The following is a 13,940-nucleotide window of genomic DNA, read 5'->3' on the forward strand; positions in this document are numbered from 1 at the left end:
GGTTAGATAAGCTTAATTCAGGCATGAATTATAGTGCTGATAGCTCAGAGATGGAAGTTAATGAATCCAAAATATATATTGAATGTCTTTTTAAAAATCAAGGTTATGCATTGATCAGTTGACAAAAATTTTCAAACTAGACATTTACAGAATCCATTACTGTATTTCTCAAGGCTCCTAGGTTTAGTACTCACTAATACAATGTTTGTGTTGATGTTATGGAACTTAACCACTACATCTAATAAGATAACAAATAACCTGGATTCATATCAAACAATGAATACAAAAATTCTGTGAGGATTTTTTATGTGTAAGATTGAAGTACTCTCTTTTGGAATATTCTAATAATTTTTGAGTTGTATTAAGGAACTGTTCTTCACAAAATACCTGAAAAGTAAACTCAGAAATTGTCACCATCTTGTATGTTTGCATTCTAACTTCTCTTACTTTTTTATAAAAAAGAGAAATTGTTTAATTTTGAGACAAAATATATCAATTCAGTATTATAAATCAAAACTAAATCTCTCATCAAATCTAGAAATATAAGCAATTTTTTAAAATTAAACATTTTAAAATAATACCTAAAACATAAAATTGTACATATTTATGGAGCATTATGTGATGTTTAGATAAATGTTTACATGGCATAATATTTAAGTAAGGCTAAACATCTCCTCAAATATTTATCATTTCTTCATGGTAAAAAATCTTATTACTGGCTTCTTCTTAAAGGACATTAATTTTTCATTTTGATTTTTTAAAATTTTTGTTTTTGAATTCATCAGTGTAGTTTATATACTTCCAATAGCTGTATAGCTGTATACAATTATTTGTGGCAAAACACATCAACTAAATAAGTAACAGAATCAGGCAAGCTGATCATCATTCCTCACAGAGAAGGCATTTCAGAAAATATAAACTAAACCTGAGACTTACCAAAACATTAAGGAACAGAGAAACTGGTCATCTGCCTGGCAGAGATGCCCTGAAAGCTTTCCACTGAAATATTTTTTTTCTAATCATAAATATTGTTTAAAGTAAAAAAAAAAACAGGAAAAAAGTGATTTTAGTAATAGTGAGTAGATATAAAAAATATCAATCTTATAGCAAATTGTCATTTAAGGTAATACTAAACAGGCTAGCAGAATTTATTAAATCGGGAAAATTACCTCTGTTGTCTTTGGAACCCTTTTGCTCACTTTTTGTTGAAAAGCAGTTGCTTCCCTGACGCCAGTCCACCTGGGACCCCAGGACCTTTAATATTCTTAAATGTGACCTGAGTTCCTCCAGGATCTCCTATTCCTTCCCTATGATACCCACTGTATCACTGAGTGTTTGACTCCAGAATCTGGCTCTAATGTGAAAGTGGTCTAATGGTACCTGAAGGCTCAGTAAGTAGATTGAAGGATACAGGCACACTTGTTTTCAGAATTTCCAGACACAATATTGTTCAATTTTTTGGTTTCTTGTTTTATTTGTTCTTTGATTTAGCATTTTTTGATTCTTTTTATTTAGTTCAACCCCATGATGTTGTTTTTTGCTTTGGCAACAAAATCTTTGATTAAATATTTTATTAAACATCTGGTAGCAATCATTTTAATTTTCATAATTTTAAAAATCTGGATGAACCTGGGAGATATTATGTGATGTGAAATAATTCAGGCATGGAAAGAGAAATAGCACTCATGTGTGGAATCTAAAAAATTGAATTCATAGACATTGAGTATAATGATGACTATGATACAAAATTCCAGTTAAGTAAGGAGAAGAAATAAGTTTAAGAGGTCTGCTGTACAACATAGTGACTGACTACAGTTTAATAGATTTTTAAAAATTGCTGATCAATCAAGTTTTAATTGTTGTCACTACAAAATGATGAAAAGTATTTGAAGTATAGCTATGTTAATTAGCATTGTTTAAATAATACACAATGCATACACATTTTAAAATATGTTGTACATAATAAGTACATATATGCATATATATGTGTGTATGTGTGTGTGTGTGTGTATACATACTCACAGAATTTTCATTTGTCAAATAAATAGAAGCAAAAAACCTAAAAGCATAGCCACATAAGAATGAGTGATTTTTTTTATAGAAGAGAATGGTATCTTTTCTGACATTTTATGCATTTAAAAATAAATAAAAATGACAATTTGGAAGCCATTTAGTTAACTTAGAATAACATTATAAATATCCTATTTCCTTATAGTTATGGTTTAGTTCTTTAATCATAGTTATGTTGTTTTTGTAAATAAAAATTTACAAACTAGTGTAGTTGTTAGACCAATAAAAATGTGTTTGGTCCATTCATAGTTTAATTTTATAAAATCTAGTGCCAACTTGAGAATCAATAATTTTCCTATAAAATTAGAATTTTAGATGACCTAGTAATTTTGCTCCATATTCCATTATGGTAAGAATTTTGTAGGGCTAAGTAGCAGCTATCAAATTAGACAGGGAATTTGTTTACTTTTCCCATCAGACTTGATTTCCACATTTTTATCCCCTGATTGATCTCTGTAGACATTTGAATTTATAACCCCTAAAAAATGTTAGTAAATTAGATGATCTCTTTTTTCCTTCTTAAAGTATTTTTCCATGAGGGAATCCCATTCAATAATTAACACAACAAACCTAAAAAAATTAGGTCTCTGCGCTGTAGAAGTACAGAGCTTATGTTTATTGCTAAAATGTGTTCATCAACTGGGACAGCATAATGTATACAGAAGTGTAAAATGCATAAACAAACAAAAAAAGGTCACTATAATTTTACTCATAGTGGCAAAGGCTATATTAGGAATGGTATTGTAGTAAGTGATATCAAACTAACATACTTAACAAGTAATTAATGAGCTAAAACATGAGGAATGGGAAAGGAGAATTGACAAAAATATATCGTACAAAGACAATTTGTACAAAGACAATTTGTAAGAGAAAATAACAGTGATGTTCTGTGGAGAGTCTAGGATCTTCACATTAATAGGCCAAATGTCTTACATGGTTTTACATGCCAAAATACATTGTTTTACTGTTATTCTTTTCATTAAAAAAATAGGTAAAAAAGATGTGACTGTCTCCAACTCCTGTCATAAAATTGTTTCTTATACAACCAATATTAGAAGCCCAGAAGAAATTCATAGCTTCTTCTTCTAAAAGGGCAGTCATTATTACAATTTATCTTCCCCAAACTTGCCATGTGCATATACTTAACCTGGATTTGGGGCTGTTTCTGAAAAGGCTTTTGAAACTAAAATAAAGAAACTTACTTGTACGATTGAAATTCTATCATGTAGATAACTTAATGCTTCAAGGTTTTTCAAGAAAAAACAGATGCATTTTCTCCACAGGTATTACGATGCTAAAGGGTATAAATTGGGCCAAATGTGCTTTATTCTGAATCCTTCTGTTTCTTTACCTGAAGGAAGGATCAGGAATTTGGAAATTTCGGACATTGTAAGAATTCCTATGTTAGGTTTGCAAGTGTGCTTTTTAAAAATATTTTATTTCTGTGGTTGTAGGCAGATGTTGATTTTTGTGCTATATACTAGATGTTCAACTGACGAAATGAGAATTAAGTTTTTCCTTTCTTTTCCTTTCAGCTCACTCCAGTTGGCACCACAGTATTTACAGGATTTTCAGGAGACAATGGAGCTACTGACATAGATGATGGCCCAAATGGACAGATAGAATATGTTATTCAATACAATCCAGAAGATCCGGTATGTAAACAGCCATATATGATGAGATTTCACTATAAGGAATAAAATTAACATTTATCCCAGTTGATATTTGTTCTATTTTTCTATTAGTTAATAGAACCACTGAAATTAACTATTATTAATATAAAAATTGACTTAGTTCCAATATTTTTGTTGTATTTTATCTTTGGCAGTAACTGAACATAAGAGCAAAATGCATTCATAGGCATAATATGCCACCATCTTTACTAAATTTATTTTATATTTGTAGACTCATGATCAGTCTAAGCATTCTAAACAAACCATTGCATATGGTATAACCAATGTGATGCATAGGCTTTATGCAATTTGAAAATTAATGACAATAGATAAAAACTCCTATGTTAGGTTTGCAAGTGTTTGTGGTTTGCCACCACAAACCACAAACACACACCAAATACATTGTCAGTTTTGAGAAGACCTTAAAATTCTAGTCCAGCCAACAGTGAAATCTCAGAGCAGAAAACAAAGTCTCTAGCTATAGGTCTTTCTTGTTTGGGGATTTATATTGGTTTTTAGGTCATGGAATCACTTACTCAAATGAAATATTAATCAAAACTAGACAAAATGTGAAATCTTCAAATGAGACTATAGCTGGAAGTCTTGCCTGCCCTCTGTCTTTCCTCTTCCTATGGCATCTTCTCAGATTATCATGAATTCCCCAAAGCAGAATTAAAACCACTTCCTAAGTGGTTTGCTATTTCATGTTTCTTTTGTTTACTACTAGGAATATAAAAAGTTTTGAGGTTAACATTATTTTTTTACCCTTTATGTTTTTTCATAAGGTTTAACTAAACACACACAGCACACATCAATGAACAAAAACACTGTTGAGCAGGTAGAGTTTAATAACTCACCAAATATGTCTACCTCACAAATTTATTGTCAGAATAAGGTAAAACACAAATGCATCTTCTTGTATTCTCAAAAGCAAGTTGTAGTAGCAACTTTTCTCCATTGCTTTGGAGAAACAACCAGGCTCACAGGTGAAGTGATTTGCCTGATATTACATCGCCATTTCTAAGTCTCAAAGCCCAATTTTAGAGGAGAATGCACTCCACTCTTCCTCTACTGAATTGAAATAGATGTAGTATTGTTGTTAAAAATTCTCAAAACATTTGAAAATAAGAATGAAATAAAAGGGGTATGGGATGGGCATAGTAGGGCAAAGGGCAGGTTTTGGAGATTTTGTTACCCTTAGAGGGAACTTCTCAGCATGTTTGAAAGGAAACCAAGAGATAGGGATGTGATGAGAATGTGACAGAGAACCTTAAGTATGAAGGGATATACAAGAAATGGAGTGGAAGGGGCTGCAGAAACAGCAGGGGAGCAGAGGGCAAGAGAAACACTTTTCCATTAACAGTACAAAAGACACCTTCTGTCTGAACCATTCATCTTGTTTGCTCTTCAGATTTTCTTCTTTAATAATTAATAGTGCACGTGTGTGCCATTTTTTCCAGCTTACATTATATGATGGTCATTCCTTAATTCTTATTCCTTAAGCTATATGAACATGAAGCCAGAAAATATAGAATGGTCATAGAATGGTCATTCTATGTATTGGAGGGAAATGTATTTTTGCATTGAAAAAAATATTTACAGCTTAAGTTATAGTTTGAACTAAAAAAAATACTTAGAAACTGTCTTCTAGTTTTGTGACACTGAAATTCCTTTTTAGCTGTGCAGTAGTCCCTTCTGAATGCTTCCCCCTTTCAGGAATCTCCGGGCTTGAAATCAAACAAAATTATGTATCTTTTACTACCTACAGAATAGATAACCAATCAGCCTCATGCGGTTTTAAAATTACAAGAAAGAAAAAATAAATTTTAGCAAGCTACTACTACTGTCGAATAAATAAAGTTCTCTGGTCATGGTCTTACTTCCATGCGACAAAAGAGTAAGACATCATGAAAACATTTCACGTGGGTTCTATTGGAGGAGAAAGCATTAATCAAGGCACATTTTTAGACAACCTTCAGCTGTCCTAGATATTTACTGTAAATTCAGTACCAGACTTTTTTCTTCTAAGATCTGTAAGAGAAACACTTATTATTTTTATATTTCATATTCTCATAAATATATAGTAATTTTCTTTATATTAAAAGTTGCATAATGGCTGGGGGTGGTGGTACTCACTTGTAATCTCAGCAGCTCAGGAGGCTGAGGCAGGGGATTGGGAGTTCAAAGCCAGCCTCTGCAAAATCAAGATGCTAAGCAATTCAGTGAGACCCTGTTTCTAAATAAAACACAAAACAGGGCTGAGGATTTGGTTCAGTGGTTGAGTTTCCCTGAGTTCAATCCCCATACTCCCTCCTTGAATTAAAAAAAACTAGAATAATGCTCTCCTTATTTCTTAATATAAAAAGCAAAAGTGCATGTATAATGAACAAACTATTTAACCTGAATGTGATCATCTCTGGCTTTGGTAAGCACTGATATAATTTCTTTTAAAGTAGTCTCATACTGTATGATAAATGGTGGAAAGTGTAGATCAGTCTGTCTTACTTAAAATTCTGGTCGTTTTCTTTCATCTGATGCTTTGTTGTTCATTACTTAAAGACACATATTACCTACCCTCTGTTTCATTCATCTCACAGATGTTTTGTTTGGCCACAAAATATTGTAAGCTATTCTTGAAGTCAATATCTAAACATCATGAAATTTACATTCAAGAGTGGCTTGTTTTCTTCCTTTGAGAAACACAAACATGTTGACACTGCCCTTGATTTCCAATAACACAGTAATCTGCCATTGTTGAACTTCCATCACTCCTATCACTGAGCCAATATGTATGTATACACCCATACCCCAGTTGCTTCCCTCATTTATATTATCTGCTTCATCCTTGTAGACAGTCGCAAATGTGCCTCCTGTCACATAACAATGCAAAATATTAATTAAATTTTACTATCATTTTAATCAGTGCTTCTAATGAGAGTTCAGTGGAAATTTAATATTTCCTTTACATAATGCATCATTTTTTTATACTTTTAATTTTTTCATTTAATTGTGTATGCTTAGCAACTTGACTTTTGCATGCTAAAGTGTACTTTTTTAATAATTATTTTTTGGGAGAGGGTTGCAGACTTACTTAAGTTTTTAATCTCTATTTTTTATAAATTAATTATCAATCATTTTTGTGTAATATTTTTATGCCCTTTTCCCTCTTTCTCCCTTCCTCCTGACTGCTTTACCTCTAAGACTCTAATTACAGGAAAGGTAGATATTTTGATATTGTTTCACAGCTTCCCAAGGCTCTGTTTAATTATTTTCAATATATTTTTAATCTTTTTTCTACAAACTGGATGTTTTCCATTGATCTGTTTTCAAAGTCATACCTTGTCTGCCATCTCCATCCTGTTGTCAAATATATGCAATGGTCTTTTTATTTTTTTGGTTTTAAATTTAAGATATTGTGTTCTTTTGTTCTAAATTTTCCACATTCTTAAAATCTTCATTTCTTCACAAGCTATAAGATTTTCTTTTTAAAAAATTTATAGTGTATATCATTTTTGCATATTTTTTTACACAGGTAGAGTTATAATAATTGCTTGAATACCCTTGTCTGGGTTTTGTAGTATTGTCTTGTCTCCTTCTTGAAAATGGAACACATTTTCTTCTTCATCACACTGACTTGTTTGGGGACTCTGTCATGGATATTGTGAATGTTATGCAGTGGAGAAACAGTTGAATCTATTTAGTTTCTCTGAGGATTGTGATTATTTCAATGTTGTTTGTTTATTTTTGTATTTCATTTGTGTTCATTAAGGGACAACTTGGTTGAACTCAAACTAGAAGCTCTTTTACTTGAGTGCAGCTCAAATCTTCATTCAGCAAGTATTATGTTTTTTATAGTTGATCTGCTTGTAATCTGCCCTACAAAGGTGTAGTTTAGAGAACAGCTAGAGATTGTGACATAGCTTATCAGTGGAATTTTATTCTATCCCTTGCTAGCTTTCTCCTTTCCAGCATTTCCCTACTCAATTACAGTCAACCTTGGTGCATCACCTGATGCTTCAGTCCATAAGACTTCAGGCTTCCTATCAGACTTTTATGTGTCTCAACATGGTTCTGAACTTGGCCTTCTCTCTGGGTAACTGCCATAAAACAGGAAACTTAACTCATGTCATCTCTTTTTTCAAGTATCTACTTCCTTCAAAAAATATCTGCTTTGGTTTTCTCTCTGAAGATATTAGCTTTTTGTTTTGTTTTGAGTGGTTGATTGATTTTGATATTCTGTATACCTGTGCTTTTTGTTGAATTATTTGGTCAAGTAGGAGTTAGTTATATAGGAGTAGAATGATTAATTCCCAATGAGTTTCTCTCTTCAATATATTTTTAGAAAACCCAGTGTTTTTACTCATTTTTGCCTTTGAACTATTTTGGCTTTCCTAAATAGCACAATAGCAACAATGATAGTAACATTTCCAAATCTGAATAACAAAAGGGAACATGCATCCATTCCACCTATAACTGGATCTGCAGTGATATGCTGTTAGCTGATTTAGCATATCTACTACTGCATAACCACAAACACTGAAATTTCAAATCTATTTTAGCCTATATTCTCTATAGTAAAGGCAAAATTAAAGAAAGTACTGGACCCCCACATGTCTATTAATCTTTTTATTAAAAAAAAAAAAAGACTAGTGTAGGAGATAATGCTTTTCAATACAAGTGTAACAGGGCTGGGGCCTTTTGGGACATTGAGACAGTGTGAAGATGTCCTTCGTCCTGCTTTAAAGCTCAATTTTATAGTCAAGTCAGGAAGATTTCAGACATGTTGCTCAAAGTAGCAGGCATGAGTTTACTGAAGGGATAAGAAAAGGGAAAGGAGACACTCTCCGAGAGGAAAAGGACAGTGTGCCTCTCCTGCACTCCAGTTTTATCTGGACTCCTAGAGAAGTTTCCAGAGAGTCTCGCCCAGGTTCATCTCTTAACTTTTGACTGATAACAGAATGACATCAGATTTTCAAGTCCCCACTGCCATGACAGCTCTGGGTCACTTTGGCCCATGCTGACTGGTTCTAATTGGATTCTTAACAATAAATTCTTAAAATTTTTATGGTTAAGAGGAATTGTTCTTATCTCCCTGAGTTTCAGGATCTGGTCTGTGAAGTCACAAAAGTCTCTCCCTTTAGGTTAACGGGGATTTTTCTTGTTGACATTAGTTTGGGCCTGCATTGCTTCTGCATATAATAGGCAGTTTGCTGAGGAATGTCATATAGCCTGTCCACTTAAGCCAGCCATGGTTGCAGGTATATTGCTTCTTGGAAAAGAAAGCATGTAATGTAAGCACAGTGGGCCTATTGTATAGAATTATTCCCTAACTTTGTGTTCCCACAGCTCACTTCTGTCTGTCCCCTATCACAAGAATATGGGAGGGTACACTCATGCCAATGTGTTCATTGTATAAAGTATCAGAGAAGGAAAAATATAGTATCACTACAAAATTGTTAAGTTGGAGATTCATTAAAGGTTATAGCTATCAATAATGAGTACTGTGTGTCACCATGAATCCTTCAGATGAGTCTTAGGGAACAGTATGATGTATTGGTTTGCTATATAACAAATTATCAAAAATTCAATAATTTAAAACAACATATTTATTTCCTTATAGTTTCTGTGGTTCAATAGCTTAGCTGTGTCTTCTTCTTAGGCTCTCATAAGATTATAATCAAGGTGCTGATTAATACTCATAGTGAGGCTCAACTAGGGAAAAATCCATTTCCAAGGAAACTCAGTTTGCTGTCAGAATTTATTCATGGCTGTACAACACAGGTCCTCACCTTCTTGCTCCTCTTTACTGAAGGCTGGTATGGACTATTACAGGCTTGCCATAGGGTCTGTGCCTGCATAACTACTAGTGCTTCAAGCCTGCAAGGAAAGTATCTAGAGCAAGTCTGATTACAAGACAGAACTTCATCTAACACAATGTAATCATGAGACTGACAAGTCATCTCCTATCCTATATTCTAAAGACTAGAAGCAAGTCAGAGATCTTGCCCACACTTAAGAGGAAGATATCATGCAAAGGTGTGAATTGCTTATCAGGAGTCAGATATGATTGTCACATATACTATAATGCAAATGTTATTTTCATTTTTTTGCATAACATGTAAACAGAATCTACTTTGAAAAAACATTTTTGACTTTTTTATTTTTAAACTACAAACTAGAAAGGTTGAAGGTTCTATTCTAGTATTAGAAAAAGGTAATTTAAGACGGTCATTTGCATTATTAGGGTCTTTCTTATCCTACCTATTTTTTCTTTATGACAGGATAGACAATTTAATAGAAAATGTGATGTAAGAAAAGAGGAGGCATTTTTATTATTCAAAATCATAAAATTTCAAATCTAGCCAAATGTTGCAAATTCTTCACCACAACAAAGTTCTTTTATTTAATCCCTGAATAAAATAAGAATAGCTAAACTTGAGCTTTTCTTTTCTTTTGTCTTTCTTTTTATTGAAATTCAAATGATCTCTTAAAGAAAGAACAAATTTGGTTATAAAGTGCTGCTGAACTGACTGACCCAATTTGAAGCAAAAGCACTTGTGCTATTTACCAAAAACTCCTGATTTTTCTTTCTTTGGAGATATGCCAAGAATGTACTTTTCTTGCTTGGAGGAAATTACTTGCTTTGACTAATAAAATGTGAGCTCAGACAATTCAAAGTACAAGTCATATCTCCTCCCACTACTATAGGAATTAGAGAAAAACAAATTAAGGTTGTAACTGAAAGCTCGGTCCTTGTCCCCAATGCCAATTAATGCCAATTTAATAATGAGGACACAATTTTGAGAAAAAAGGAAAATGTTGTTTTATTGTTTTACTAGCAAAGGAGAAAAACAGGGGACTCCTGTCCCAAAGGCTGTGATTCTCCCCATCAGGAGGAACAGGAGCATTTTAAAGGTGCTCTTCAAAGGCTACCTTCCACGTGTGCCCTGACAGGGGGTCCCAGGGTCCCCTGATAGTGTGTTAGCATTCACTTGTTAATTTGGGAGATATTCACTTTCTAGATCCCCTGGCAGACATCTCCTTTCTGTGGAGCACAGATAACTCAAAGTAATACTGTTCCCAGCCCCAGGGTTAGGAAGCAGGAGAAGGAGACAGGGAAAAGAACACATCTTTAAAAAAGCCTCAGAGCATATATTCAGAGCTCATATTCAAAAAGTGAAGTGGACCACTGTTACAAGTTAAGCCATCTATTAGGCTGAATTCTGAATGACAAGAAACAAAGTCTATCTGCTGAAGTGCTAGATGTGTAAATATGTGAATTAGGTAAGAAATGAAAATAAGGACCTTTGTTTCTGTAGCATAACCTATTCTTTCTTAGCTGATTTATTTAGGAAAAAAAAATGTCAGTAACTGTCTCATTATAAAATCCTTTAAACATTTGTTAAAGAAAACAATTACTCAATGACCTGTTAAAGCATGGTGAAAAAAACTTAATTCAGGAAAATTGCAATAGATATAGAATCACTGCAACCAGATCTTACAGTGGAGAGAGATTGAACTCAACTCCAAATAAGACATGAGCAAGTGGGAATTTGTAAGCAAGGAACAGAGTGGTGATCCATGTAATAATTTTTTCTGGGAGAGATTATCAGGGGAAGGGGGGAAAGTTAGACACACTTACCAGGATTCTTGCTAGAGCCAGGCAGAAGTGATCACACATCACCTGGAGGATGATGAAAAATTGGGTACCTGATCAAATATCAGATATGGAGGGTGATCAGATATCTAGACTGAGGGGATTCTTGCCCAACTGAGTTAGCAAGGTTACTTGCTAACATTGGATTTTATAAGGAAGTATATGGATGGGCTTGAAAAAAATTTTAAAAACCTGAATAAAGTTTGGCAGAACAAAAAAAATTGTAGTTCTTTCTTATCCAAGGGAAGAAGAGACATTCTTCTTTATAAGTGCATTTTCTCATTCTGTCACCTATTGTCCATTAAGGAACATTTGGATTATTTGTTAGAACATGGTACTACAGGATATTTTCTGGGTGAAGAGAGCTACCAACATTTAAATTAGGGGCCTTTAATGTCTTTGACATTTATATTATGCTCATCACAATTGTTGTAAAATATTGTTTTTGACGTCTTCACCATAATGAATACACAGACTAATTTAATTGTTTAGAAAAAATTAAAAAAAGAAAAAAAATACTCTTTTGAATTTATCACATGCTCCACAAATCTTGCATTTTTATGTCTATATTATATATTAAATGAGAAAATGCAAATATATAAGAGGTATCATTCTGATATTTTAAATTCCATTGTTAGCAAGATTGAAAAAACTTTCTATAAGTATTATTGTATTAGTTCTCTTAATCTTTTAAAATATAAAACTGGAATTATTTTTATTCTCCACTTTAAGTATTTTGATCTAAAGTGATAAGAGGAAAGGGATGACAGATCCTGTGTCACAGACTCCAGTAAACTAAGGCTACAACATACCTTTTCTATTATGAACCACTGCTATCAGAAAAGCACCAAGGTAATAGTGTGCATACACAGCTTCTGTTTTGGAGGTAGTAGAACAGTGTTTCAGAGAGTGATAATATCTTTTATCAATGCCTCCTGAGTAGATTGCCCTCTTTTATAGTACACTTGACTCCCTATAGCTTTGAAGGAATTGAGAAAAAATAAACCACAATTTATTTTTTAACATGTAAGCATGTAATACATTTGAATTTCCTGAGTCAGGAAGCTAAAAGCACAGTTCAAGTGTAAAAGGTTTTTAACAAATTACCATCCTTTAGTAGTTTCTGTATTTAAGTCAATGTCGAATTTCAGATGTTATTAAAATATTCCAAGCTAAGCAAAAATGGTCTCTAGGCAGCTAAATAGGAGAAATATGTTATACTTCAAGAATATCATACCTGGTATATTATATCATGACTGTCTCAAATCCCTGTCATGTTTAATATTCTCGTTTTTTTTCTTGTTTAAGTCATCTAAAAGTCATATATTTGTAAAACGTGGAACCTAGGTCTTTTCAGTACATATCTGTAACCTTTTAACTTTGCAATATAAATACTTGTACACTCAATTAAGCACTTCTAAATACAGTTTGATGGGAAATAGGTTAGAACAAGGTAAAATGCAAATATATTTGTTTGGGATATCTTTGTATTAAACAGTAAAATATTATCAGACTGGTAGTATGGGCAGAGTCTATGCTTCCTGTACAAACCACAGTCTGTTTGGGAAATAAGGATAATGTATTCTTGCTAAGTTATCTGTTTTTTTTTCTGTCAGTAATTAGATTAGGGGAAATGGCCTATCAATGACAACCAGCCTATAGACTGATCATTAACTGATGCCATGGGGGCCTGGCTTAATAAGACACAAGCTAAGGGTCGAAAAGAGAATGTTAGGAAAAAATTGATGCTATTTATCATAAGTTAAGGGAAAATCAGTCTTACTCAAAGTGAACATATCTCCAAGGGCATAATAACATATCTCTAAGGGCATAATAACTGCTAGCAGGACCCTCAGAGAAACAACTTTTTATCTAAACTATTACTAACTCGCCTTCACACATATTAATAAAGAAGGTTGTGGGAGAATTAAATCATCTTGCAGGAAACAGTGTCAATATTCCCTCTACCTCCCTCCTTTGTGGGTGCATAAGTGTGTGGTGTGGGAGTTACACCTGCCTTCTACCTTAGTTTCTGTCCTTTGGATAGTCATAAAACTGTTCAACCTGTCTCATACCCTCACTTTACTAAATGGAGGATTGCCCCTTCTCTGACAGTTGTCAGGTCACTGAACCACTTGGAAATTGTGAGTGGACCTTTCTTAATGGAGGCCAAGTGTTTAGAGCCAGTGGATGTCAAAAGATTGAGCCATCATTGAATTTCTTTTGTTAAGATGGTGTAGGTAGAGGTCAACATTTAAATTTCCATCACCTAAAGAAAAGGGTGCCAAGTTTGTGTCTTACAGAATGTCCAAAACTATCAGAAAGAGGGCAATGGCTTTGCTTCACAAATCATTGAAGCAAATGGATATTGCTATTCTCATGATCTTCTTCATTGTGGATCAAAGCTCTAATTATGAAAGGAAAGAGCCATAAATAGCAGAAAGGCAAAATGCAGACACATTCCTACTCCACTTTTTCAAAGTAAAATCTTAACTGTCTACATCAGAATCATGCAGTAAGTCTGATAGAAATGTAGACTA

At 33.3% G+C, this 13,940-nt stretch overlaps 1 protein-coding gene across 4 annotated transcripts in view; it reads left to right on the top strand.

Moving 5' to 3' along the window:
* Window positions 1-13,940, top strand: part of Pcdh15 (protocadherin related 15) — a 1,597,439-nt gene that overhangs the window by 1,184,544 nt on the left and 398,955 nt on the right. For all 4 annotated transcript variants that reach the window (XM_078041965.1, XM_078041960.1, XM_078041968.1 and 1 more), the window contains one exon: window positions 3,606-3,725. In XM_078041965.1, coding sequence (XP_077898091.1) covers window positions 3,606-3,725 — 120 coding nt within the window. The remainder of the gene's footprint in view (window positions 1-3,605; window positions 3,726-13,940) is intronic.

This window comes from Ictidomys tridecemlineatus, chromosome 1 (genome assembly GCF_052094955.1).
Source record: "Ictidomys tridecemlineatus isolate mIctTri1 chromosome 1, mIctTri1.hap1, whole genome shotgun sequence".
In the NCBI taxonomy this organism is placed as follows: Eukaryota; Metazoa; Chordata; class Mammalia; order Rodentia; family Sciuridae; genus Ictidomys; species Ictidomys tridecemlineatus.